The sequence below is a fragment of the Oncorhynchus mykiss genome, chromosome 8, assembly GCF_057628025.1.
Source record: "Oncorhynchus mykiss isolate SJ-2025 chromosome 8, ASM5762802v1, whole genome shotgun sequence".
Classification (NCBI taxonomy): domain Eukaryota; kingdom Metazoa; phylum Chordata; class Actinopteri; order Salmoniformes; family Salmonidae; genus Oncorhynchus; species Oncorhynchus mykiss.
The window spans coordinates 58,148,892-58,175,878 of NC_143029.1; the positions used below are offsets into that span (position 1 = coordinate 58,148,892).

Here is a 26,987-nt window from a genome sequence, read left to right on the forward strand (position 1 = left end):
TTGTTTCGAGAAATATATATTCATGTGTAGTTCAGCTCATAGCAATTGCATTTGAACTATCCTATGAAAACAAAGTCCACGTCCTCAATCCCCTTTTAACAAAATAATCAAAGCTCAACTTACAGTTCAGTTACTGTACCTTAACCTAAGCTGAGGGATTTTACTATAGGAGACAAAAAAAAACAATACATTTTCAGGTATTGTAGTTGACTGAGTCAGACTAGCTATGCTTAAAATACAGTTACAGTAACTGGCTTCATGAAAGAAGAATGCACTTCAGTGTTTAAACTAACTGCACTAGACAAACATTTAAAAAAAAACATCACTAGATGGAACTCTGACATTTCAATTCATTAACATCAAAACTGAACATTATAAATAATTAAAAACAATGCAACATTAACGTAAATAAAATCAGGGGAGAAACAAAATCAGTAAGGCTAGCTTTTTAGTACATTATTTGCTTCATATACAATTAAAACTCACCCGTACAGACACACACGTCCGTAAATGGTTGACTGCAATATGACATCCTCATACACAGCGGGGCAACTTCCTGTTTCCAGGCATAAACAACAGAATTCAAAATCTGCCCTAAGGAAGAACCAATACTGTCGGTCTCAGCAGACTTAAATTGAGTTGTTTATTATTTCTGTAAGCAGGAAGTGTACCGTGTTGTGTATGATGATGCCATATTGTAGACCCTACCTTTAAATGTACAGGTTTAGGTATTTCTCTCTTGACATTGAGAGAGCGCTCAGTCTTCATACTCCAGAGTAACATTAAGATGTTAGGACTTGACCTCTGTGCTCTATGCTTCATGAAGTGCAGAATTACTTAGGACCATCTCTGTGTGCAATACTTGGCTATGGTAAGATCGTTATGACCCAAACTCCACCGTTTCCTGGGTGATGGGTTTGAACTCATAGCTCCCCCTTCCATCCATGTGCAGGTAGTACTGGAGAAGAGACAGAAATCACTGGTTAGAATTTGAACAGTATCCTCTAAGCAAATAGGTGATACATTTGCATTTTAAAAAAGGAAAAATAACAGGGTTCTGGTACTCACCTCCATTTTATTGGTATTATGTGCAGTAATTTCATGTTTTTTCATTCAGTGTGAAAGGACTTACCTCATGGTGCTTCCACAAAGACTTCCTGTGAGAAACCGTGAACAGCGTGATGCCCACCTAAGGAAAGGTAAATATGACATCCCATAAGCTCAGAAACCACTTTCTCAGCATCCTGTAAATATGCATCAGTTTCCTGGTTCTTTTTCATTCCTCTTTCACAATATGTGGAAGGATCCCATGGATAGTAGCTCAGCCCGGCATGTGAGTCAAGGTGATCAGAGGTAATTAAGCACAGTTGATGGTACTAATTACTTATTTTCTTGCCCCTACAAGACAGAGGAGGGAACCGGCAGTGGGGGAGACTGTAAGGAGGGGGTAAATAAATACATTTGTAAAAAAAAAAAAAAAAAAAAAAAAAAAGTGTGATTGCTTCTCCAGACTTACCGGACGAAAGAGAGAAGAAGAGGACAAACTACCTCTTGTGGATTAGCAACCACAGATCTGCAGAAGGGAGCTCTCCACGAACGGAAAGTAAAGGCAGTGACACACCCGTAATTTATGTTATAGTTAAAGTGACTCACCTTTACTCACGTCTCTCTATCACACACCAAGGTCCGGGCCACTGCAGGGGGGCAGGAAAGCAGAGAAAGACAAAAACCAAGTCCAAGCCTGAGGTAGTAGCCCTACAAGGAAACATAGCCTCGTCCTCTGGAGCAGAGGAAGAAATACAGACCCAACGCCTCCGAAAATAGGGAAATATCCGATTGAGACACCTGCGAAGGGTTATACACGACGGAGGAAGGAAGGAGCGACCAGAGGCTACCGGATATATTTGAAGCCCCGTCAGAGGAGGGAACCTGGAAGGGATTCTCCTCGGGCACCCCCGACGGGGATGGGGAACAACCTCCACACCCCTCTATCGAGGTCAACCTGCCCAAAGAATGAAAGGGACAGTTCGGCACCGCTCAGCATAGAGACCCAGACCTACGGTGAAGGATGGGAGAAATGTTGACATATCAGGTGAGCCCTCTCTTCCCTACTATTTAATCAGGCGGGGCCTCTAGTATTGGGTTGTACAGCGAAGGGGAGAAAAACAGGAATTACTAATGGTGCCAAGACCATACAGGGATACTGTCCTACAGCTAGCCCATTCCCACTTCCTAGGAGGACACCTGGCACGAGACTAAACGATCAACAGAATCATGCAGAGGTTCTATTGGCCCAGTGTCACCCGAGATGTGGCCAGGTATTGTAGGACATGTGATCAATGTCAGCGTACGGCCCCACCTGCGTAATCCTTTGATTCCTCTTCCCATTATAGAAACCCCTTTCGAACGCATAGTTATGGACCTCGTGGGACCCCTCCAAAAATCCATCAGAGGACACGAGTACATCCTGTTTGTCGTAGATTATGCTACCAAGTTCCCCTGAGGCCATACCCCTTCACAACATGTCGTCAAAGGGAAACGCCAAGAAATTGTTTGTGCTGTTCTCCCAGGTGGGCCTTCCCAAGATGATCCTAACCGACCAAGGAACCCCGTTCATGTCCAGGTTGATGAAGGACCTGTGTCGGTTATACCAGGTTCAACAGATACGCACAAGCATTTTCCACCCACAGACAGACGGTTTGTGTGAACGCCTGAACAAAACAAATTAAAAGCATGTTGAGAAGAGTGGTGTCCAGAGACGGGAAAAACTGGGAGATGCTTCTGCCCCACTTAATGTTTGCCCTGCGAGAAGTACCCCAGGTGTCCACAGGGTTTTCCCTGTTCGAATTGCTGTACAGCAGACCATGTCGAGGGATCCTCGACTTAGCCAAGGAGACCTGGTATGCCCAACCCTGCCCATTCCGGTCGACGATACAACATGTTACCCTGATGCGGGACAGCCTGTTGGCAGTCTGGCCCATAGTAAAGGAGCATATGGAGAAGGCGCAACAGACTCAAGGCCGGGCCTAAGATAAGTCAGCGACACCCAGGGAGTTCACCATGGGAGAGAAAGTGATGGTACTCGTGCCCACTGCCGAACACAGCTTGCTGGCACAGTGGGGGGAGCCCTACGAGGTAACGGAAAGGGTCTCACCGGTCAATTACCGCATCAAGAAACCTGACAGGAGGAAGAAGGTCCAACTTTCATATCAACCTGCTGAAGAAGTACCATGGCAGAGAGAGTGTGGCTTTGATGGCAGTGGAGGACAAGGAAAAAGAGGCCCCGATACAGGTGTGCCGTGGCCAAACTCTCCTGCCGGGTATTCTCTCCCTTCCCAGGGCAAGCAGATGTCCTGTTTCACCATATCCACACCGAAGATATGCCAAGAAGGTGCATATCAGATTCCTGAGACACGCAGAGTAAACGCTAAGAACGAGGTAAGGGTGATGCTGAGGATGATCGAGCCATATCGAGCGAGTGGTCCAGTCCCATAGTCCTGGTCCCCAACCTGACGGTAGTACGAGGCTCTGCAACGACTTTAGGGGCTTGAACGCCATCTCTACATTCGACGCGTATCGGGTGCTTCGCTCCGTGGCGCCGGAGGACCGCCCAGACTGCCTTCGCCACACCGGATGGGATTTTTCAGTATGTGAGGATGCCCTTCGGACTGCATGGTGCTGCGGCAACTTTCTAATGCCTCATGGATGCCATTCTACGGCCCCATAAAGAGTACACAGCGGCGTACATAGACGATGTGGTCGTACACAACGAGGACTGGGATAGCCACCTCCTGCGATTTGGGGAGGGTGCTCGTGAGCCTGGAGGCTACAGGGCTGACAGCCAATCCCAAAAATGCTGCCTGGGTCTGTCCGAAGTGGAATACCTGGTATACACCATGGGGAACGGAAAAATACACCCACGGGCAGAAAAGACAAGGGCGAAAAGACAAGAAAGTCCGAGCCTTCTTGGGGATAACGGGATATTATCGCTGTTTCATCCCTGGATATGCAACCATTGCCACCCCCCTCACAGACCTCATCAAGAAAAAAAAAACCTGGCAAACTGCGTAGCATGGAAGGAAGAGACGGCAGACGCCTTCCAGTTACTAAAAGATAGCTTGTGCTCTGATCCCGTCCTGCAGGCTCCTGACTTCTCCCAAGAGTTTATTGTGCAGGTAGACACCTCAGATACGGGGCTCAGGGCTGTCCTAGCTCAGGGTAAAGGCGAAGCAGGGAGGCCTATTCTCTTCATAAGTAGAAGGCTCAGTGATCAGCAATGGAAATATGCTACCGTAGAGAAAGAGGCCCTAGCATTAAGTGGGCCCTCATATCTCCGGTACTACCTACTCCGGAGTAGATTCGCCCTCGTTACTGACCATGTTCCCCTCATGTGGATGACCGGTAAGAGAAACAACAGAATAGCCAGATTGTTTGTAATGCAAGAAACCATCTCTTTCCATGTCATCCACAGTGCCGGATCGAGGAACGGGAATGCAGACGCCCTGTCCCGAAGCGACCAAGACGGCGCTTCTGGCGCCCGACCCTCCAGTCCGTTCCTGAGGGGGGAGGTATGTGGAAGGACCACCAGGGGGCAGGCTGGTCCCACGGATAGTAGCCCAGCCTGGCATGTGAGTTAAGGTGATCAGAGGCAATTAAGCACAGTTGACTGTACTAATGACCTATTATTCTCTTCCCCCTACAAGACAGGGAGGGAACCAGCAGTGGGGGAGACTGGAGGAAAAAAAAGAGTGATTGCTTCTCCAAAGGAGAAGACTTACTGGACGGATGGGAGAAGAGGACAAACAACCTCTTGGGAATGGCAACCACGGATCCGCACCACCACCTGAAGGGAGTTCTCCACGAACGGATAGTTAAGGCGGTGACACACCCGTAATTTATGTCATAGTTAAAAGTTACTCACCTTGTGTTCCTTGTTCCTGTAAAGAAGATGTGTGTTTTCCTTGTGAGATCATCCTTGATTGTTTGAGAAGAAAGAAATACCTCAATAGAGAACATTGTTCAATGTAAGAAAACCTGCTCCCCGACTCGTTTATTCCACCTTTCCGCTTTAGAGCAACCTCAAAGTACTCGGTCCGCTCACAATATCTACTTAAATAATATATTTTTTTAATAATCATCATCAATATATTGACAAATGACCTAATCATTTATCATCTGAATAATAGTCTACTGTGTTGCATCTTACCGTCCTACAGTGGCTGTAGATGAAGTCCTCCACATCGACACTCACAGCACTGGTGCACTCATCCAGGATGGCAAACTGGGGCTTATGGTAGAACAGACGGGCCATCTAGATACCACAGAGAGAGAGAGAGAGAGAGAGAGAGAGACAGCGAGACAGATCAATGAAAAGCTCCCTTCACACATTCTATAACCCAATGTGCTTGTAAAAAGTCGTCACAAGACAAACGCTTTGAAGAGACAAAAAATAAATGACCGACATCTTCACTATTATTTTCTTTGGACTTACAGCCATCCTCTGTTTCTCTCCTCCACTGAGGACGTCCATCCAGTCCTGGACCGTGTTCCAGCCTCCCTCCCGCTCCAGGATGTGACCTAGCTGGACGTTGTCCAGGTAATCCTTCAGCACCTGTTCCCCAGCACAACACACAAACACCATGTCACAGAGACATGCAAACACATACACACTCACACACAAAGCTATGCGTGCTGTTTGCTCAACGAGTGTCTCTGTGTGTGTGTGCACGTGCTCTGACATACCACACCCTACTGACAGAGGCCATGTATGACTGTTCTATTTGAGGGGCCTTACAATATCTTGGTACAGTAAAGGGCTGCTGTGATTGGATATGGCCTGGTAAAGAGATGTGATTGGCTAGGTAGACTACCTTATCAGAGGTCCCCTTCCTCCTCTGGTCCTCCACTGTATCTGGGTAGATCACCTGATCTCTCAGAGAGCCTAGGGTCATGTATGGCCTCTGGGGAACGTAGAAGAGCTTCCCTCTCTCAGGTTTGGTGAGACGGCCACCAAACAGAGGCCAGAGCTAAGAGACAGACATCCATTAATACCCATGAGTGGAAAACTTTAACACAAAAGCAGCATAACAGGCCTTTTCGTCAAATTGTTGATCTCCCATACCTCTCCCAGGACTCTGAAGAGTGAGCTCTTCCCACAGCCGTTGGGGCCACATACCAAGACATTTGTCCCTGACGTCACCTTAGGTTAGCAGATGAAGGGAAGGCACAGTTCATCTGTCTGCACTTACAGATGAAACAGTCCCACAACCATCATCATAGGTCTTTAGATTTCATGAATTGTATCAAATGGTTCAGTACGGAGTTGATCCTTTGAGATACTCACCTCAAAGCTGAGGTCTTTGATAAGAATGTCCCCATTAGGCGTTGCAAGAGGTGTATGCTCAAACCTGAGACACAAGGAAAATAAGTGTCTAACCAGGTGATGCCTACTTTATGAACCATTTCATCTTGTTTATTGTACTGCTATAATACATGTATCTGTTAGACACCTACTTGATGATCTTGTCTTTGTTGATGATTTCACCACTTCCTGGGACCAGGGTGATTCTATCTAGCGATTCACTATCTGAAAATGTATGACAAAAGTTGCTTTTGGGATTTTCTTCAACTAGTAATATGTTTTAATTTTCCTGCATGACACTACTATCCAACAACAATATCAATCCTCAATACATTATCAGGGAACATGTAGTGGTCACCTCTGCCTCCCTGCTGAGAGACCATGGTCCTCTCGTATTTCCCAGAGTTCAGCTCTTTCAGGACCTTCATGATCTCGGTGATACGAGCGGTGAACCTGTAGGGGGACAGCAGGAGTCAGTGAGGAGGGGACAGCAGGAGTCAGTGAGGAGGGGACAGCAGGAGTCAGTGAGGAGGGGACAGCAGACGGAGGGAGAGAAGAACAAGTGGAGAGACCCGAGAATGGTGAACCATAAACTCTGAACAAGTAAACCATGTACTTACTGAACCCTAGAACCAATGAACCAGCTAACCATTGATCCAACGAACCAATTGAATACACACCAATTGGTTCAATGGTTTACTGGGTCAACGTCTCAATAGTTTCCAGATCCGTTTGTGCTCTTGCTTACTCAAATGCTGTCATTGTCAAGCCAAACAGTCTGGCCTCACACCAATCTTCAAATATGAACGAGCCTTCTATCATTAATGAGGTCGAGGAGAACAGAGGATAGGATCCTGATTCGATAACCCCCACAACGACCCTCCAATCTCAAGGGTTATGTAAATATTGAAACTCTATCGCAATAACTGACAGGGAGTCAGCATGGTAGTGCAAACAGATGGGCATTCAGGCTACCAGTGAGCCGCCAAACCAGTCGTTTGATAAGAGCATTGTGTATGACTGACCCCGAGAGCCTGCTCATCTCCCTGCCAGCCAGGACGATCCTGCCCAGGGCCTGAGACATGCTCAGCAACATACGCCCACTCTGGTAATAGTCCTGAATGAGAAACAGAGAGGGAAGTTAGGCTCTGAACCATACAGAACACACACACACACTCCCTTTGTCTCTCCTCACCTCGAGCAGCTCAGCCTGGGTGCTGTGTAGGTGGCGTGGGTGGGTGTGGTTCAGGAACGGCCTGCTCACCACCAGGTACCCGACAACAGTGGCAATATCTACAGAGGTGGGGAAAACAAGTATTTATCTCTGCTACTACTAAACCACATCAGTGGAGATTATAGAAATACCGCAAATGATAATACTACAAACTTCCAATCAATGACAAGACAAGTATTCTCACACTTAGCAATGATGCTGTCCACAAAACCCGTTGAAAAGCGGAAGACAATGAAATTGTGTAAATGGTCCACCTAGGGGTAAAAGGGGCAGAACATAACGTAAAGACATTGTATATCCACCGCAGTATAGGTCTTGTCTGACACCATAGTAAGTCAACTACCGCCACTGATACATTGAATGTCCTAAACCCTCTCACTAGTTTCTGGAAGGTAGAGTGAATGGTCTGCTTCTCCCTCAGGTTTCCATTGTAGAAGGCAATCTCTTCACTGTGGGAAACAGAACATTCAACCTTTTATTTTCACAGTGGAAAAAGAACATGAACGATGATTTTGTCCAAAAAAAGCAGAAGAGAGGAGGAACAGTGGAAAGGAGAGGCGTGCGTCTGACTGACCTGTTGGTGATAAGGCGAGAGTTGACGAATCGGTACTCTCCCTCGTACCTCTGCTCCATGACCGTCATCTTCCCGATGGGCCTCCGCAGACGTGTCAGGATGAGCCCAGAGAACATCAGGTATCCTATCATACAGGCAGGACCCTGTGGGGGATAGATGTATGTAGAGTAGAAGCGTTAGAAACTCTATTCTACTGTGCGGATGCATTGGGGATGATCATTTTCATGGTTTCAATTGAAACTAGATGTAGGCATAGAAGGCTACTGATGGGTTATGACTTCTAAACTTGAATATATGAAAAATCCTAATGTCACTGTGGGAGTGAGGGGAATGTAGAACGTTTACATTCTGTCAGAATATGTTATTGTTAGACATCAGGGATCCTATGGGGAGGAGAGAGGAATTTGGGTCCGAGGTCAGGTCAGATGAAGAGAGGAAGAACAGATATCACTAAAGTTCTGTTTAGCAACAGAGGTGTATTGGCTGTTCAGAGGTGTAAGGAGGAGACTCAGCATCGGAGGAAGGTTTAAATACTGTACTAGTGCTTGTGTGAAGATGTCTTTGTCTGTTCAGCTGTCTGACTCTTTGGGCGAATAAACTTGGTTTCAGCTTTAATAATCATCTGAGTTGTTTAGAACCTAACACTACATTAGACAGATCAAGACTCACCTGTGCACCAATGGCTGAGGTCAACTTGAAGATGTACAGACCAATGTCCAATAAAGGCTGAAGGTGGGGGAAAAAAACAAGTCTACTCATCACAGGCGCAGTGTATGGTCAATAGCAGTAGATTGTATCAGGCTTTGAGCAGCATTTGTTGCCTCAGCGGTTGAGCCGACTGAATGGTGCACTCACCAGAGTTTCATAAGTCTGAAGCATTCAGTCTGGTATAACCAGGCTATTAAAGTGCAGGTTACCTTGCTGACGTTGGAGTAGAGGTCCACCACACTGTTACAGAACCTCTCCACGTCCTGGGTCAGCAGCTGGTCAGGGTTACCGATGCGGTTGTCCAGGTTACCAATCTTATAGTATGTGTAACCTCTGGAGAGGAGATTGGGGATGGGAGGATGGTGTGGTGAAAACATGAAACCCGAATTTGGCAAGTGTGTTATGTATTTTCTATTACTTTGAGCTTCTGAAGTCATTGTTCCTCACATCAGTAAGTAGCTATTGGATCTCCTGCTACTCGATTTGGGTGACGTTTAAAATCTTAGCGTCTGTCACAAGACACCAGCTAATGGCAGACAGACATATGTTCCGTCTGTTTAAAGACACAAATTGTCTCTCCAAGAAGCAGGTATCAGAAGGACTTACTGCAGGTACTCGTCATAGAGGTGCTTGGTGAGTCGAACTCGGCAGCAGAGCTTCAGTTCATTCAGGCCCAGCTTCAGGAAGTTGTTGACTAGTGAGATCTGAAAACAGGGAAACGGGCCATGATAGTGGTCTCATTTAAAAAGAAGTGCATGACATTTTATAGTGTGAGTATACCAAACCAATGGCATTTATGCACGGAGTAAATAAATCAGAAGAATCCTGATAACCTCATAAAAACTCAAAGGCTTATAGGCCAGGGATCACCAGTCTGTTAGTAATCAGGCAGGATCTTTGTTTTAGTACAGACTCCCCCAAACTTACACACACACACACTCTCTCCCTAATAGGCACAATATTAACCCCTACCTAAACCACTATTCCCAAATCATGAGGTTCCCTGTTTTACAGTAGGATCATAAGTACAGTTGAAGTTTACATACACCTTAGCCAAATACATTTAAACTCAGTTTTTCCTAAATCCTGACATTTAATTCCAGTAAAAATTCCCTGTTTACGTCAGTTAGGACCACCACTTTATTTTAAGAATGTGAAATGTCAGAATACTAGTAGAGTGATTTATTTCAGCTTTTATTTCTTTCATCACGTTCCCTCCCAGTGGGTCAAAAGTGTACATACACTCAATTAGTATTTGGTAAGCACTGCCTTTAAAATAGTTTAACTTGGGTCAACCGTGTCAGGTAGCCTTCCACAAGCATAAGTTGGGTGAATTTTGGCCCATTCCTCCTGACAGGGCTGGTGTAACTGAGTCAGGTTTGTAGGCCTCCTTGCTCCACACACTTTTTCAGTTCTGCCCACAGATTTTCTATAGGATTGAGGTCAGGGCCTTGTGATGGCCACTGATGGCCAATACCTTGACTTTGTTGTCCTTAAGCATTTTTCCCACAACTTTGGAAGTATGCTTGGGGTCATTGTCCATTTGGGACCAAGCTTTAAGTTCCTGACTGATGTCTTGAGATGTTGCTTCAATATATCCACATAATTTTCCTCCTCGTGATACCATCTATTTTGTGAAGTGCACCAGTCCCTCCTGCAGCAAAGCACCCCCACGACATGATGCTGCCACCCCCGTGCTTCACGGTTGGGATGGTGTTCTTTGGCTTGCAAGCCTCCCCCTTTTTCCTCTAAACATAACGATGGTCATTATGACCAAACAGTTCCATTTTTGTTTCATCAGACCAGAGGACATTTCTCCAAAAAGTACGATATTTGTTCCCATGTGCAGTGGCAAACAGTAGTCTGGCTTTTTTATGGCAGTTTTGGAGCAATGACTTCTTCCTTGCTGAGCGGCCTTTCAGGTTATGTCGATACAGTTTTACTGTGGATATAGATATTTTCGTACCCGTTTCCTCCAGCATCTTCACAAGGTCCTTAGCTGTTGTTCTGAGATTGATTTGCACTTTTCCCACCAAAGTACGTTCATCTCTAGGAGACAGAACGCGTCTCCTTCCTGAGCGGTATGACGGCTGCGTGGTCCCATGGTGTTTATACTTGCGTACTATTGTTTGTACAGATGAACGTGGTACCTTCAGGCATTTGGAAATTGCTCCCAAGGATGAACCAGACTTGTGGGGGTCTACAATTCTTGCCTTATTTCTTTTGATTTTCCCATGATGTCAGGCAAAGAGGCACTGAATTTGAAGGTAGGCCTTGAAATATATCCACGGGTACACCTCCAATTGACTCAAATAATGTAAATCAGAAGCTTCTAAAGCCATTAAATAATTTTCTGTAATTTTCCATGTTGTTTAAAGGCAGTCAACTTAGTGTATGTATACTTCTGACCCACTGGAATTGTGATACGGTGAATTATAAGTGAAAAAATCTGTCTGTAAACAATTGTTGGAAAAATTACTTGTGCCATGCACAAAGTAGAAGTCCTAACCGACTTGCCAAAACTATAGTTTGTTAACAAGAAATTTGTAGTGGTTGAAAAATGAGTTTTAATGACTCCAACCTATGTAAACTTCCAACTTCAACTGTACATGATCAAATATACTGTATAGAGAGTGTCATGTGTAGAATTACAAATGATAATGTTATATAAAGTTATATATTTAATTTAAATATCCACGGTTGGTAAAAGACCATTAATAAAACAAATAAGCTAGAAAAATTGTATGAAAGTTGCACTTACAAATGGCATGACTTTTATAAAGTTGAACAAGAACCTCTTGAAATCTTTTGTTGATCGACCAATGATTGCACTGCAAACCAACATGCAAAGTGAACACACACACACACACACAATGTCACACACGGGGCAAAAGTAGAGTCATACTTTCTACATTTAAAACCAGAGGTGTTTGTTCTGTGGATGGTCAGCCCCTTAAACTGACCCAACTAGTTGGGGCGAGAGTGAGATACTGGATCTTGTGAAAGGCTATCACCAGTATCCTGATAAATTACTGAACAGTGGAAAAAGCCACTGGTGAGAGGTCAACACAGCAGGATGGGGTTTGCAAAATGAAATGGACACAAAAGAAACTAAGAATAATCTAATTCATAACTTGGGCCAGTTTGGTCCTGTAGGGCTGCGAGAATATAATGTCTTTATTCATCTTGACCACCCCAACCACAAAATGAAACCCGCTCTAGAAAATAACCTACTGTACCAGGATTACGGTAAAAGACTAGAAGGTATGAAAAATATTTCTACTATGTGCAGGCACGCAACCCTTCAAGACCAGTGATGTCCACAAATGCAATTAAAGTGCAACAACAATACACAAGTGAATTCATAAGCACTTCATCATATTCTGCTACCAGGCACCACAAGCAGCACAGTGTTATGTAGGGGTTTAGTGATCGGACAAAGTTGTTCATGCAAATGTAGCATGGACACTAGTTTACCCCTGGTATGGCAGCAATATAGTAATAAAAGTGCTTCTTAAAGAGATTGACATCTCTGCTAATGATTCCACTGTGGAGGAATAGAGAGGATGATTACGAGCTGTCGAATAAGACAAATAATGCTGAACAAGTACTTCATGTTGAAGTTGCTTCAGAAAGTGTCGCTGGTGTGAACTTAAGTGTTGGTGTGCAATAGGGTTTTCTATGCAGTCCTACCTCTCGATCATGGTTCCATTCTGGATCATCCACACATCACAGTAGGTTCTGGCCACCAGCATAGCAGCGATGAGGAGACAGTATCCTGACTACAGGCAGATAGATGACCGGAAATAGGCAAACACAAGGGAGTGGGAGATGTGTTGAGATGTTACACAATACATGTCCATACAGCAATTGAGAAATGATTTGAATCAAGATGAAAGTGTTAAAGCGCATTCGAAGTAACACGTTTGTCAAAAAGCTCCTACCTCTTTGCAGAACACTCCAGGAACCATGATCTTCACTATCTTCAGGACACGTGCAAAGAACACCTTGTCCACCACCGTCTTTTCCTGCTTGGCCTCCTGCCACACATCACACCAAAACATTTACTGAGGAAATCAGATAAATAAATCCAAATTTAAAATCTCACCAACTCAGTCCTGCTTGTTAAATCAGGGGCTAAAAGTCTGTGGATATTGACATGATTGCTAAGATTTTGTCCATTGGTGTGGTGAGAGTAGGGTTGCACATTTTGGGGAATATTCAGAGGTGGAAACTTTCCATGGGAATTAACAGGAATATATGGGAATTAACGGGAATATATGCAAATTAGTATAATTTAAAATGTAGATGTTTTTTGCATTGGATATATTTACCATATCATAAGGAGACAGAAAACTTTTACCTTATCATAAGTACACATAATTGCAAATTATTTAATTTTTACATTTTTTAAAACGATTTAGTTACAAATATAACTTTAATTAAATGAGTAGACTATTCACATGGGATGATTTCAATGAACAACAAAAGAATAAGAATATTGAATGATCCCAAAGATCCATCGCATCTCCCAAAAACGTTTTCAACATACATCTGTAAAATGATAGTCTAGCAAGCTTTTGTTGTCTTCCTCTCAGGCTTCCATGTCTTCTCCCTGGACCTCCTCAATGTCCACCTCTTGAACATCAGACACTGTCACTTTCCAACCATGTTGAGAATGGCTCGTTGTCAGGCTCAAAAAGCCTCAAATTTGCCCGGATGGCCACCAATTTTTCAACCCTTGTATCGGTCAGCCTGTTGCGTGCTTTGGTGTGTGTGTTCCCAAACAGGGACCAGTTGCGCTCTGAGCCGGCTGATGTTGGTGGGATTTGGAAGATGATGGAGGCAACAGGGGAAAGAGCCTCAGATCCACAAAGTCCCTTCCACCAGGTGGCTGATGAGATATGTTGGCACAACTGCCATATTTCATCTCCATCCCAAAATCCTTACTTGGAAGTGTACTTCGTCAGACTGCCAAGAACCTTGCCCTCATCCAGGTCAAGGTGGCGAGACACAGTAGTGATGACACCATAGGCCTTGTTGATCTCTGCACCAGACAGGATGCTCTTGCCAGCATACTTGGGGTCCAACATGCACGCTGCGGCGTGTATGGGCTTCAGGCAGAAGTCTTCACGCTTTTTGATGTATTTCAGAACTGCAGTTTCCTCTGCTTGGAGCAACAGTGAAGTGGGCACGGCAGTACGGATTTCTTCTCTTACATCTGCAAGCAGAGTCTGAACATCAGACAGGATGGCATTGTCTCCCTCAATCCGTGCAATGGTTACTGCTATAGGTTTCAGGAGTTCAGGCTGCTTACCACTCTCTCCCAAAATACATCATCCAGGAGGATCCTCTTGATGGGGCTGTCCATATCGTCAGACTGTAATATGGCCATTTATTGGAGAGACTCCTTCCCCTCCAGGAGACTGTCAAACATGATGACAACACCACCCCAACGGGTGTTACTGGACAGCTTCAATGTGGTGCTCTTATTCCTCTCACTTTGCTTGGTGAGGTAGATTGCTGCTATAACTTGATACCTAACAATTTCCTTGGCTCTCTTGTAGAGTGTATCCATTGTTTTCAGTGCCATGATGTCCTTGATGAGCAGATTCAATGTATGAGCAGCACAGCCAATGGGTGTGGTGTGAGGGTAGGACTCCTCCACATTAGACCAAGAAGCCTTCATGTTCACAGCATTGTCTGTCACCAGTGCAAATAGCTTCTGTGGTCCAAGGTCATTTATGACTGCCTTCAGCTCATCTGCAATGTAGAGACCAGTGTGTCTGTTGTCCCTTGTGTCTGCGTCTTGTAGAATACAGGTTGAGGTGGTGGAGATGATGTAGTTAATTATGCCTTGCCCACAATTACATTCGACCACCCATCAGAGATGATTGCAATACAGTCTGCTTTCTCTATGATTTGCTTGACCTTCACTTGAAATCTGTTGAACTCTGCATCCAGCAAATGAGTAGATAAAGCATGTCTGGTTGGAGGGGTGTATGCTGGGCGAATAACATTCAGAAATCTCTTCCAATACACATTGCCTGTGAGCATCAGAGGTGAACCAGTTGCATACACAGCTTGAGCATGACATTCATCAGCATCTCTGACTACGTTCCTCCAATGAGTCAAAAAAAACTCCTGCTTCCAGAAGGACCATGAGCTGTTGCTATCGATAAGGTGTCCGATTCATCCTTTTCACCTCGAATAGAAGTAGAGGGACTTTACTCAGAGATTGTTTGTTGAGAGCACTGAGGAAAATGTAGGCACTTGGCCAGATGATTCTGCATCTTTGTTGCATTCTTCACATATGATTTGACACAGTATTTGCAAATGTACACAGCTTTTCCTTCTACATTAGATGCAGTGAAATGTCTCCACACATCAGATAGTGCCAGTGGCATTTTCCTGTAAAGATTAATAAAAAAACAGTAAAAAATAAAACAAATACAATTCCATGTGCATATAAATAGTTAAGCAGTTAGATTAAACAACTCCTTTGTAAGATAAATGTTTTGAAATGAAACATGTATGGAAATAGGTGAATTAACACTCCTCAGTTAGCAGGCTCAAGCAAGCTAAAACCCACATGGTAGCAAAATCTAACTAGCAGAAATTAAAAGTTAGAAATTATTAATCTATGTCATAAAATATATTCACCCCAACCAGTATTGTAATCAAAACTTAACAGAGAGCATGTAGTCCTTGGCTCAGACAGTGTTGTAGTGTGGGCTCAATAGCATCTCATTAGTTTGCAAGATCTTGAGAATCAGCTGTACATGTGATGGAAGAGTGCACTGCACATGTCATGGAAATGCACTGTGCATGCAGAAGGTTGCAATTCCATTGAATTGGGGATAGCTTAACCAAAATATGCCACAATACCTATAATTGCCTTATATGTATCCCACAAAAAAAGTTCACTGTTATATGCTAACTTTTTTGATGAATGTAAGCAAAATTCCCCAAATTCCCGGGCTTAACTTCCCATTGAAAACTTTCGGAAATTTCCTGGAAAGTTTCCGACCCTTTGCAACCCTATGTAAGAGCAATTTAAACATTGAGTGCGGTAAGAGTATTGGTTACATTGATTGTTTACATGCACTTACATCTTTGCTCAACTGTAGCTCTGATGATCTTTTCCCCCTAAACAGAAAACAGGGATGAAGCCTGTCATGGGTCTATAGATGAAGCCATGGAAGGAAACTCTGATTATTGTTAGTCCTTGGAAATCTGACCAACCAGCGAGCAGGCAGGCAATTCAATTCAATGACAGCACCCACCACCGGGTGTCAGTAGAGAACATCAACTCCATAAACTACTACATATCTAAAACAGTATGTTAAAATAACAGAAAACTCTGATTCTATGTCATCGTCAAACTGCAACTTGTCTCGGTGGCAAATCTTATTCTTGTCTGACTTGCTAGTAGCTAGTCAATGTTGGCTACATTAGTTAAGCATTATGATGGTCGTCACTTTAGCTACAAAATAGTTGTCAAGGCTTAACTTACCAACTTAATTGGGCTGCATGTCTTCTCCTCTTGAGAAGATACAAGGCAACGATTGTGGCACCTGCTATAGAGGAGTTCTTGGCTGTCAAGTATTTACTTATCGACGCCATGTTTCCATCTGCCGACCAAAGGAGTAACGAGATGCATGCTGGGGTAGGGTAGGTAGCTGGCTAGCGTGCTAGCAACATGATCTATGGTGCACAATTTCATTTAATCAGACATATGCATTGCAAGTATTCTATGCATAAACTGTTTAAGGACTACACATTGAACAAAACGCATGTCCTTTATCTGCACTAAATCATGCTATATGTGTCAAGATTGCATTTTTCACTTGTTTTCATTTCTAACTCAGTACGTTAGCGACATTTAACAGCAGGAAAAAATCGGAAGCCAAGGCAACCCTTCAAATTAAAAGCCCCTGATTTATTTGTTTTTAATTTAGTAAGCACTCTGGCGAAAATACTACATACTAATGAAGAAGATATTGTAAAGTATTATTAATTGTGAACAATAACAACAACAAAAATGCTACAGCAACCTCATTATTATTTTTCATATGGCTTTTATTTTTGCAATGTGGCTAAACAAACTCTGAAAACCGGAAGTTTTGAAATAGTGCCGCTTGTGTGACACGCGCGTAGTAGAAAGACGGATGGGGATTCCTGATCACACAAGCAAGGTATGTTCTTGTTGCAATTTCAATATAATCGTACTGTTTGTTAGTAACTACCGATAATCATTCCAGATGAATCTAACTAATATAAATGTTTGATTATCGTCGGTTCATTGACATAAATAATGCAGCAGTTAGCTAACTAACCTTAGTTAGTGTGGGCGCGATTTCAATTAATAGCTAGCTAGCTATATTACTAACGAGCAGCTGTGGACTAACCTAACGTAGCAGGAGTAAAATAAACTAGCAGGGTAACTATAGCTAACTACGACTTCGGTCAAGTACCCGCACACCTGTGTTGTTTCCTTGATATAAAGCAGCTAAACCGGAGATGTTAGTTCATCTGTCTTCAACTTGATTAGGTAGAAACAGGTTACATCGAAGTAACGTTAACCAACCAGTTAACTAGTAACAAGCAAGTCTCTGACCAGCCGACTAACTTAGTTAGTTAGCTAGCTAGATGTAATGTCAGCTACAGTCGCTTGCTAGTTATTGCTACTGCATTGAAGTTGTAGCAAGCTCATGTCAAGGACTCGGGAGTAGACAATGTTATCCTTGGCTCGGATCCAGTCCACTGCAGAGTGTTCATGGCCAAGCCTTGGCCCGACTCAAGTTAGCAGCTGTTTGTGGCTAGCAATGGTTACAACTTGCAGAAAAATCATTGACAATGTCATGTACGACAGGGTTCCAAATTTGGCCAGCGAATACATTTTATTTGACCCCACCAAGTTTTCTGAATAAAACAAATGTCGTTTTTATTTCTATATTGTTGGACATAAGACTGTATACACACCAGCAAATCGGCTCCAAGTGATTAACATTTTGGAAATCTGTATTTCCACGCATAATGGAGAGAGGTTCGTGAGAGTATGCAAAAATAAGTTTTGATGTTATGTTTTAGTCAAATATGTTTTATATATTTAAAAAATAATATTTGTACCCCCCCCCTATTCGGAGGACAAAAATCGACTTTATTTTTTACAGCTTACCTATATTTTTACACAAGTTTTACATACATGGCATTTTTTTTATTATTCTAGTAGTTACATAGCAAGAATAAAGTAATTTGATATACATTACATCTGAATAGTACTTATCAAAAGTCAAATCAAATGTTATTTGTCAAATGCGCTGAATACAACAGATGCAGACCTTACAGTGAAATGCTTACTTACAAGCAATTAACCAACAATGCTGTTTTGAGAAAAATAAGTGTTAAGAAAGTATTCACAATACTTGTTCTCAACTAGCCTACCTGGTTAAATAAAGGTTATATATATATTTTTTTTTTATTTTTTTTTTATTTTTAAAACAGGTTAGTCAAGGTAATTTCTACATGTTGGTAGGGGTGAAGATAATAAACAGCGAGTAGCAGCAGTGTAAAAACAAAGCGCGGGTGTCAATGCAAATAGTCCGGGTGGCCATTTAATTAATGGTTCAGCAGTCTTGTGGCTTGTGGGTAGAAGCTATTAAGGAGCCTTTTGGACCTAGACTTGGCGCTCTAGTACCGCTTGCCGTGCGGTAGCAGAGAGAACAGTCTATGACTTGGGTGACTGAAGTCTTTGAGGATTTTTTGGGCCTTCCTCTGACACTGCCTAGTAAATAGGTCCTGGATGGCAGGAAGCTTGGCCCTGGTGATGTACTTGGCCGTACGCTATACCCTCTAGTGCAACCGGTCAGGATGCTCTCAATGGTGCAGCTGTAGAACTTTTTGAGGATCTGGGGACCCATGCCAAATCTTTTCAGTCTCTTGAGGGGGAATAGGTGTTGTCGTGCCCTCTGCACAACTTTCTTGGTGTGTTTGGACCATGATAGTTTGTTGGTGATGTGGACACCAAGGAACTTGAAACTAGACACGCTCCATTATAGCCCTATCGATGTGAATGGGGGAAGTGTTCGACTCGATGTGAATGGGGGAAGTGTTCGACCCTCCTTTTCCTGTAGTCCACGGTAATCTCCTTTTGTCTTGCTTACGTTGTTGTCCTGGCACACACCGCCAGGTCTCTGACCACCTCCCTATGGGCTGTCTCATCGTTATCGGTGATCAAGCCTACCACCGTTCTCGTCAGCAAGGCATCTTCTCCATTGTTTTTGATGATAGGCCACTCTGGTAGGCCTAAGTTATGATAAAATAGCCTACTTGACCACTGTTAAAACTGTAACTTAAAGCAGGTACAGCCTCTGTGTTCACAGTAAACGTGCGCCAGAAGTTTTACCAAATTTTAGCAATGTCCAAGTTTGTGCTCCGCGGTGCCCCCCAAAAATGAGGGAACATTGGTCATAACTATTATAGAAAATGATCTTTTAAATCCACTCCTCAGCTACTCTTAGTTCATCCCACCCTTCTCTGCAAACCGCCCTCTTGTGATTTCAATGTGGCATTTTTCTTTCAGCTGTGCTGTGATGTTTCACATAAATTCAAATATTTGTTTGGATGTCTTGCAGCCAATTTACAGTTGACATATTATTTGTCATTATGTTCCGGCTCCATGACCATCCACTCAAGTAAAAATCGTCACGTGTCAGAATCAAGTTGATGATCGCCCGGTTATACGGTTTAGAGAAAATACCTGCTTAGATGTTGGCAACATTCATCTGTGTAAACTTGTATCTACATACCTGTCAGGTTTAATGTTGCTCTCTTCCTTGCATAAGCTATCAAGTGTGTCAGAAGATGAGTTCTCAACAATATCCACGGCCGGGAATACCTCCTGGTATGGGACCAAACCAGACTCCTGGAGGAAACACTGCATTGCTGTCTGGTAGTCAACCAAACACGGCAGGTAACATGGAGCCTGCTAACCCACAGCAGAACTCACTTTGCATCACAGCTTTCACGTCTATTTGCACTAGTCAGTCAGTGTATGAAATCATTGGTCAGTTTATTGTTTTAAAAGGCTAATTGATCATTAGAAAACCCTTTTGCAATTATGTTAGCACAGCTGAAAACTGTTCTGATTTTAAAGAAGCAATAAAACTGGCCGCCTTTAAATTAGTTCAGTATCTGGAGCATCAGCATTTGTGGGTTCGATTACAGGCTCAAAATGGCCAGAAACAAAGGACTTTCTTCTGAAACTCGTCAGTCTATTCTTGTTCTGAGAAATGAAGGCTATTCCATGTGAGAAATTGCCAAGAAACTGAAGATCTTCTACAATGCTGTGTACTACTCCCTTCACAGGACAGCGCAAACTGTCTCTAACCAGAATAGAAGAATCAGAACAGTTTTCAGCTGTGCTAACATAATTGCAAAAGGGTTTTCTAACGATCAATTGGCCTTTTAAAAGTATAAACTTGTATTAGCTAACACAACATGCCATTGGAACACACTAGTGATAGTTGCTGATAATGGGCCTATGTAGATATTCCATTAAATCAGCCGTTTCCAGCTACAATAGTCATTTACATCGTTAACAATGTCTACACACTAATTTGATGCTATTTTAATGGACAACAAATGTGCTTTTCTTTCAAAAACAAGAACATTTCTAAATGACCCCAAACTTTTGAACAGTAGTGTATATATTACTAAAGTTGTTTTGGCGGGTAATGTACTTTACTTTAGTATTTATCTTTTTAGATAACTTTTACTTCACTACATTCCTAAATAAAATAATGTACTTTTTACTCCATGCATTTTCCCTGACACCCAAAAGTACTAGTTACTTATTGAATGGTTAGCAGGACAGGAAAATGGTCTAAGTTACAGACTAATCAAGAGAACATCCCTACTGCCTCTGATCTGGTGGACTCACTAAACACATACTCTGTTTGTAAATTATGTCTGAGTGTTGGGGGTGTGGCCCTGGCTATCCGTAAATAAACAAAAACAAGAAAATGGTGCCTTCTAGTTTGCTTAATGTAAGGAAATGTAAATTATTTTTTACGTTTGATACTTAAGTATATTTAAAACCAAATACTTTTTGACTTTTACGGAAATAGTATTTCACAAGGTGTCTTTCACTTTTACTTGAGTCATTTTCTAGTAAGTTATTTTTACTCTTTACTCAAAAATTATAATTGGGTACTTTTCCCACCACTGCAAGTCTTCTTCATAAAAATAAGTACTCCAACTCTTTGTACCACAGGAGGGGCAGACGATAGGAACCGTGACCCTCACCCAGACCACGGTCCTCGTGACCACCCCAACAGTGGTGGTGGAGCATCAACCTTCAGGGACGACAAGCAGGAGACAGTGGTGGTCCGGCCTTACCCCCAAGCTCAGGTCCATGGACCCCCCCAGGGTCACCCCACTCCAGCAGGTCACCTGTCACTCCAGCAGGGCATGCCTGTCACAGTGTCAGCCCCTCCTCCACACATCCCCCAGGGCCTGCCTCTGGCATTCACTGAAGGACCCATGAAGGTATGGATGAGGGAGCTTTGTCTGCTGCATTAGACCTCTCTCCCGCTGTCTTGAGCTGACTCGTCTACTTTATCTCGTCCTCTCTCATCTCTCCAGCCAGCTCTGAAGTCGCCCATGGCTGGTCGAGTGATCGCCCCAGCACCAGCCAACACCCAGGGCCACATCACCCTGCCACCTAAGGTGCCAAGCCACGTCACTGCAACCATGGAGAGCACTGTGCCTCAGACCGCTGGCATCCCTGTAGCAACTATCAGTGGCCAACAGGTAAGGATTGTTGTTTGTAGTTGTAATATACCCCAGCAATAATATACCCTATTGAGGTCTACCCAATGTGATGACATGATGAAAAATGTGGTTCCAAATCTATAATGCTTTGTGTCCATGGGCGTGGCGTTTCCAGGGCAAACCCAGTAACCTGCACCATCACCTGATGACGACCAATGTGCAGATCATTCGCAGCCATGCACCGCCCCTGCAGCTCGGCTCCCCTGGAGCCCCCCAGCACACCTTCACCTCCCATCTACCCAGAGGTCAGTCAGTCCCCGAGACAGGATAGTAGCATAGCTAACATAAACTTTTATCATTCTGAAAATAGTCACGGTACTTACCTTGACCCCAAAATAATTCACCATAGTGGTTTGTTCATATTTGAACCCACTGTAGGTCCTCAGCAGAACCATCCTAAGAACAGACATGGATATCTGTTGTTCATGTGTGTTTCCAGGAGCTGCTGCAGCTGCTGTGATGTCCAGTTCCAAAGGACCCACAGTACTGAGACCTGCTACTGGCCCCGGTGGTGGCACTGGCCCACCTACTGTCCAGCACATCATCCACCAGCCCATCCAGTCCCGCCCTGTAGTCACAACGTCCACAGCTGTGATGCCCACGGTGGTTGCCCCATTAACGGCCACCAGGCCTCAGTCCCCAGTGGTTAGCTCAGCCACGCACTCCGCAGAGATGGTTCATGGGTAAGGAAAATAAACACAGTATGACATGCTGAAAGCGTTAATCATTCTTTACCGTATTTTGTAAATGTATCTAGATAGTTAATTTTACTATTCCAGCTATTACAAGTGTACGTAAAACCAGTGTTGACTATCCCTTTGTTCTCTTCACTCAGGCGTCCAGGACTAAATATCCACCCGCCTTCAGCCACTCTGAGCATTCAGCGTCAACCCCCATCTCGGGACAACCCCACACGCATCACCCTGCCCTCCCACCCTGCCATTGGGGGTCAGAAACCCCAGCTGCCCCACACCATGGCACAGAAGCCCATATTCAGCAATGTGACTCCTGTTGCTGCTGCAACTGTTGCCCCCATATTAGCCACCAATACTGCTCCATCGCCTAGCACTACAGGTGATGCTGTTGTTGTGATAGAGATACACTACTTGTCCAAAGTTTTAGAACATCTACTCATTCAAGGGTTTTTATTTTTACTATTTTCTACATTGTATAATAATCGTGACGATATCAAAACTATGAAATATCACATATGGAATAATCTAGTAACCAAAAAAGTGTTAAACAAATCAAATTGTATTTTATATTTGAGATTCTTCAAAGTAGCCACACAAATAACCTTGATGACAGCTTTGCACACTCTTGGCATTCTCTCAACCAGCTTCATCAAGTCACCTGGAATGCATTTCAATTAACAGGTGGGCCTTATCAAAAGTACATTTGTGGAATTTATTTTCTTAAGGCGTTTTAGGCAATCAGTTGTATTGTGACAAGGTAGGGGGTATACAGAAGATAGCCCTATTTGGTAAAAGACCAAGTCCATATTATCGCAAGAACAACTCAAATAAGCAAAGAGAAACGACAGTCCATCATTACTTTAAAACACGAAGGTCAGTCAATAGGGAACATGAAAAGGACTTTTAAGGTTTCTTCAAGTGCAGTTGCAAAAACCATCAGGCGCTATGATGAAACTGGCTCTCAGAGGACTGCCACGAGAATGGAAGACCCAGAGTTGCCTCTGCTGCAGAGGAGTGTGCAAAGCTTTCATCAAGGCAAATGGTGACTATTTGTAGAATCTCAAATATATTTGGATTTGTTTAACACATTTTTGGTTACTACATGATTCCATATGTTATTTCATAGTTTTGATGTCTTCACTATTATTCTACAATGTAGAAAATAGTAAAAAATAAAGAAAAACCCTTGAATGAGTAGGTGTTCTAAAACCTTTGACCTGTAGTGTAGGTCTAACGAATCTATTTCCATTCCCGCATCATAATGACACTGTCAAGACTGACTGTTTCCTTTTATTCTGCTTTAATGTTGTAATAACCACATTATCATACCTCACCCAGGCTCCGGACCCCACCCCCAAATGACCAACAGTAACATCGTCACCATGACGATGACTTCTCATTCCTCCCACGCTACAGCAGTCACCACGTCCAACATCCCCGTGGGTAAGTTTCTAAATCATTAATGTTGGAGTGCAAAGGCACCAAGCCACTCTCTGGAGTAACCTACTCCACAGTTCATGGAATGTTCATTCATAGGAGTAGAGTGGCTATTAAAAACAGTGACACTTCCGGTTGTCAACGGTTGAATGCATTGCGCCAGATTCTGTAATGTTGTAGCTTGCTTTGAAGTAATAGAAGAAGTCTCTACAGGGTGATTGTATGTTGTAAAATGAACATTTCACCCAGCTGATTGTACACCATTCCACCTCCACCCTGTTCAGCTAAAGTGGTTCCCCAGCCGATAGCCCACACCTCGCCCAGGATCCAGCCGGAGTACCCCGGAGAGAGGGGAAACCTGATCCCCATCTCTGGTCACCGCTCCTCCCCCAACCCCATCACCATGGAGGCCCGCAATGACAACAGGTTAGAGACGAGGGCTGATTGATTCATTTTTATTTTGGGTTGATGATAATACAGTCATCAACAAGATGATTATTTGATCCAGAGGATAGAGCATTAAAACACGGTTAGTTGAAAGCTTTTGATATGGTTGTTTTATTTCATTCATTTGATATGCACGTTCCCCCACAGGCAATCGGTGCCAGTGCAGTTCCAGTACTTCCTGCCTACCTACCCTTCTTCACCGTTCCCCCTGACACACACCTACACCCCCATCACCAGCTCTGTGTCCACCATCCGACAGTACCCAGGTACAATTCACCTCTCCTTCTTAACAACATGCTACATCTGGCTCTTTTGCGACTCTCAACCAGTCAGATAATACTCTTGTCATTTTCACAGAGCCAGATTGTTAACTTCTGAACACTCACTTTAATAAGGATTATTGATCATTTTGTTAATCAATTACATTTTTAATTAGTTCTGACTTTCTAAACCATGTTCAACATAATAATACACTAGTCTAATCTACATCTATAATACCAGATATATATCTCTCATCCTGTGTGTCAAATCCAAACCCAACCCGTCGACCCCACAGTAACCCCTCAGGCCCCCAGCGGCACGGCCATGCAGACCCAGACGAGTGTGGGCGTGGCGTCGGCGGTGCACCTCAACCCCATGCAGCTGATGACGGTGGACCGCATCGCTCAGATCAACACGCAGAACATCCAGCCTGCCGGCATGGCCACGCAGGGCATCCAGCCAACCACCATCAGCGCCCAGGGCTTGCACGCCGCCACCGGTCAGATCACCGCACAAAACATCCAACCGGCACCCATCAACCCACAACAGCCAGCCAATGAGAACAAGACCTCTAGTGAGTTGGTGAACGAAGCAGTTTAAGTTTCGTTGAAAGTTTTTAAATGAGTTTGTGTCAGGTCTGAAACATATTATGAATATAATCATTCTATGCATTTTCTCCAGTCAAGTATTTTCACCCCTTTATTCATCTGTTTCAGTACTTTTAATTTTAATGTTATTTATTGGTGATATGAATCACAGTAAAACTTGTTTTCCTAGCAGCTATTCTTTTCAGACAACTATTCAAAACAACTATTCTAACAGCGTTGCTCTGTCTTCTCAGTTGTGTTAGCAGACGGCACCACTCTGGTAACCAACCCCATCGGCCAGACGTTCGGCGGCAGCCAGCCTCCCACCTCTGTGGGTCAGACACACCCTCAAAACACTGGGCCTGGTGCCCCCACCCTGGTGTCCTCTCCCCGACCTAGCATCCTACGTAAGAAGCCTGCCAACGAGGGGTGAGTTTAGAAAACCCCTCACGGTTTTCCTTTCCTTACTAGAGCAGTCGTGGTCACCAACTCTTGGCATGAGTAGGGCTGTTACGGTGACCGTATTACCGCCACACCGGCGGTCACGAGACATGAAGGCAGTCATATTCCACGTGACCGTTTAGTCACGGCAATTATGCTTCTCCAAGCTCTGATGCTGCTGATGGTCATTATTAGCCTACCAAACTTGCTAACTGCCTGGTACTCGGCACTGTCTCTCTAATCACTCTGACATCAATGCAAATGTATTCAAAAATCTAATCAAACACTTCATGAGAACCCATGGGCTTATGTTGCACAACATTTCTGTAGGCTATGCAATTGTGTGAGAAAACCGAGTGATGGCCTCTATTAAAACAAGGAGGATTCTATCAGCTTTCTATAGGCTAGGCCTACTATATTTGTTTCTCAACTTTCCTAATATTAAGCACATTGCTTGTATTTACAATGGGAGTATAGCCTACCTGGCAGGCATGAAAAAGAAACACAGGAAAAGCGTAATTCGCTATTTAAGTGCAAGATTGACATGTATTTTTTTCCCCGCTGCCCCGGTTCCGTTACAGGTGCATGATAATGCTCCATTCTAAGTCAAAACAAATTTCACACCTATTTTATATTTAGAATTTGAAGTTTTCATAACAATCGGAAATCGGTATTTGTGGACACCGATTTGGCTGAATTTGTTTTTTTTTTTGTTTTTTTTTTACACTTTATTTAACTAGGCAAGTCAGTTAAGAACACATTCTTATTTTCAATTGTCGATGTGTTCCTGGTTCGAGCCCAGGTAGGAGCGAGGAGAGGGACGGAAGCTATACTGTTACACTGGCAATACTATAGTGCCTATAAGAACATCCAATAGTCAAACGTTAATGAAATACAAATAGTATAGAGAGAAATAGTCCTATAATAACTACAACCTAAAACTTCTTACCTGGGAATATTGAAGACTCATGTTAAAAGGAACCACCAGCTTTCATATGTTCTCATGTTCTGAGCAAGGAACTTAAACGTGAGCTTTCTTACATGGCACATATTGCACTTTTACATTCTTCTCCAACACTTTGTTTTTGCATTATTTAAACCAAATTGAACATGTTTATTTATTTGAGGCTAAATTGATTTTATTGATGTATTATATTAATTTAAAATAAGTGTTCATTCAGTATTGTTGTAATTGTCATTATTACAAATAAGTTTTAAAAATCGGCAGATTAATCGGCATCGGCTTTTTTTTGGTCCTCCAATAATCGGTATCAGCGTTGAAAAATCATAATCGGTTGACCTCTAGTGACAATATTAGCTTATCACTTGTGAATGATGCCCAGCTTAATAAGTGTTTTTTTGTTTTTCGAATCATTGTCACACACCTCATGTAGCTTAGCCCATA

General features: G+C 43.4%; 2 protein-coding genes and 1 long non-coding RNA gene across 8 annotated transcripts in view; 2 read left to right on the forward strand and 1 right to left on the reverse strand.

Annotated features, from left to right (window-relative positions):
- On the reverse strand, positions 1 to 16,788 carry LOC110530191 (ATP-binding cassette sub-family D member 3). 6 transcript variants are annotated; one of them, XM_036985744.2, is made up of 23 exons: positions 16,394 to 16,788; positions 15,990 to 16,026; positions 12,822 to 12,917; positions 12,571 to 12,659; positions 11,639 to 11,708; positions 9,484 to 9,581; positions 9,087 to 9,210; positions 8,839 to 8,895; positions 8,170 to 8,312; positions 7,975 to 8,044; positions 7,780 to 7,849; positions 7,557 to 7,654; positions 7,387 to 7,478; positions 6,720 to 6,814; positions 6,514 to 6,586; positions 6,344 to 6,407; positions 6,122 to 6,199; positions 5,871 to 6,026; positions 5,492 to 5,611; positions 5,207 to 5,311; positions 4,922 to 4,974; positions 1,133 to 1,189; positions 1 to 958 (listed from the first exon to the last, which is right to left on the reverse strand). In XM_036985744.2, exons 1-23 carry the CDS (start codon positions 16,501 to 16,503, stop codon positions 838 to 840), a joined length of 2,076 nt encoding a protein of 691 aa, XP_036841639.2. In that variant the 5' UTR covers positions 16,504 to 16,788; the 3' UTR covers positions 1 to 837. The 6 variants fall into 6 exon arrangements, with proteins under 6 accessions (XP_036841639.2, XP_036841640.2, XP_090038200.1 ...); XM_036985745.2 differs by lacking the exon at positions 11,639 to 11,708 and adding an exon at positions 12,355 to 12,424 and having other exon boundaries at positions 16,394 to 16,767; XM_090182074.1 differs by having other exon boundaries at positions 15,990 to 16,061; positions 16,394 to 16,528.
- LOC149982040 (uncharacterized) lies at positions 1,060 to 5,033 on the forward strand. Its single transcript, XR_016482490.1, has 5 exons — positions 1,060 to 1,199; positions 1,511 to 1,603; positions 1,685 to 2,092; positions 4,472 to 4,568; positions 4,704 to 5,033. It is a non-coding gene; the product is annotated as an uncharacterized LOC149982040 (long non-coding RNA).
- LOC110530188 (histone deacetylase complex subunit SAP130) overlaps positions 16,775 to 26,987 on the forward strand; it is a 19,833-nt gene continuing 9,620 nt past the window's right edge. Inside the window, exons 1-12 of the mRNA XM_021613056.3 lie at positions 16,775 to 17,075; positions 19,725 to 19,852; positions 21,155 to 21,429; positions 21,526 to 21,693; positions 21,830 to 21,959; positions 22,154 to 22,397; positions 22,550 to 22,788; positions 23,748 to 23,852; positions 24,131 to 24,272; positions 24,441 to 24,559; positions 24,850 to 25,128; positions 25,396 to 25,570. Of these exons, the coding sequence (XP_021468731.3) occupies positions 19,744 to 19,852; positions 21,155 to 21,429; positions 21,526 to 21,693; positions 21,830 to 21,959; positions 22,154 to 22,397; positions 22,550 to 22,788; positions 23,748 to 23,852; positions 24,131 to 24,272; positions 24,441 to 24,559; positions 24,850 to 25,128; positions 25,396 to 25,570 (1,985 nt within the window). The 5' untranslated portion in view covers positions 16,775 to 17,075; positions 19,725 to 19,743. The remainder of the gene's footprint in view (positions 17,076 to 19,724; positions 19,853 to 21,154; positions 21,430 to 21,525; positions 21,694 to 21,829; positions 21,960 to 22,153; positions 22,398 to 22,549; positions 22,789 to 23,747; positions 23,853 to 24,130; positions 24,273 to 24,440; positions 24,560 to 24,849; positions 25,129 to 25,395; positions 25,571 to 26,987) is intronic.

Excerpts from the sequence above, each read along its gene's own strand:
- LOC110530191 (XM_036985744.2), bottom strand. The coding sequence starts at position 16,503 with ATGGCGTCGATAAGTAAATACTTGACAGCCAAGAACTCCTCTATAGCA. Across the intron at positions 5,612-5,870 it reads GGAAGGGGACCTCTGATAAG|GTGCTGAAGGATTACCTGGA; the intron begins GTAGTCTACCTA and ends GCTGGGGAACAG. Across the intron at positions 959-1,132 it reads CTTTGTGGAAGCACCATGAG|TACTACCTGCACATGGATGG; the intron begins GTAAGTCCTTTC and ends TCTCTTCTCCAG.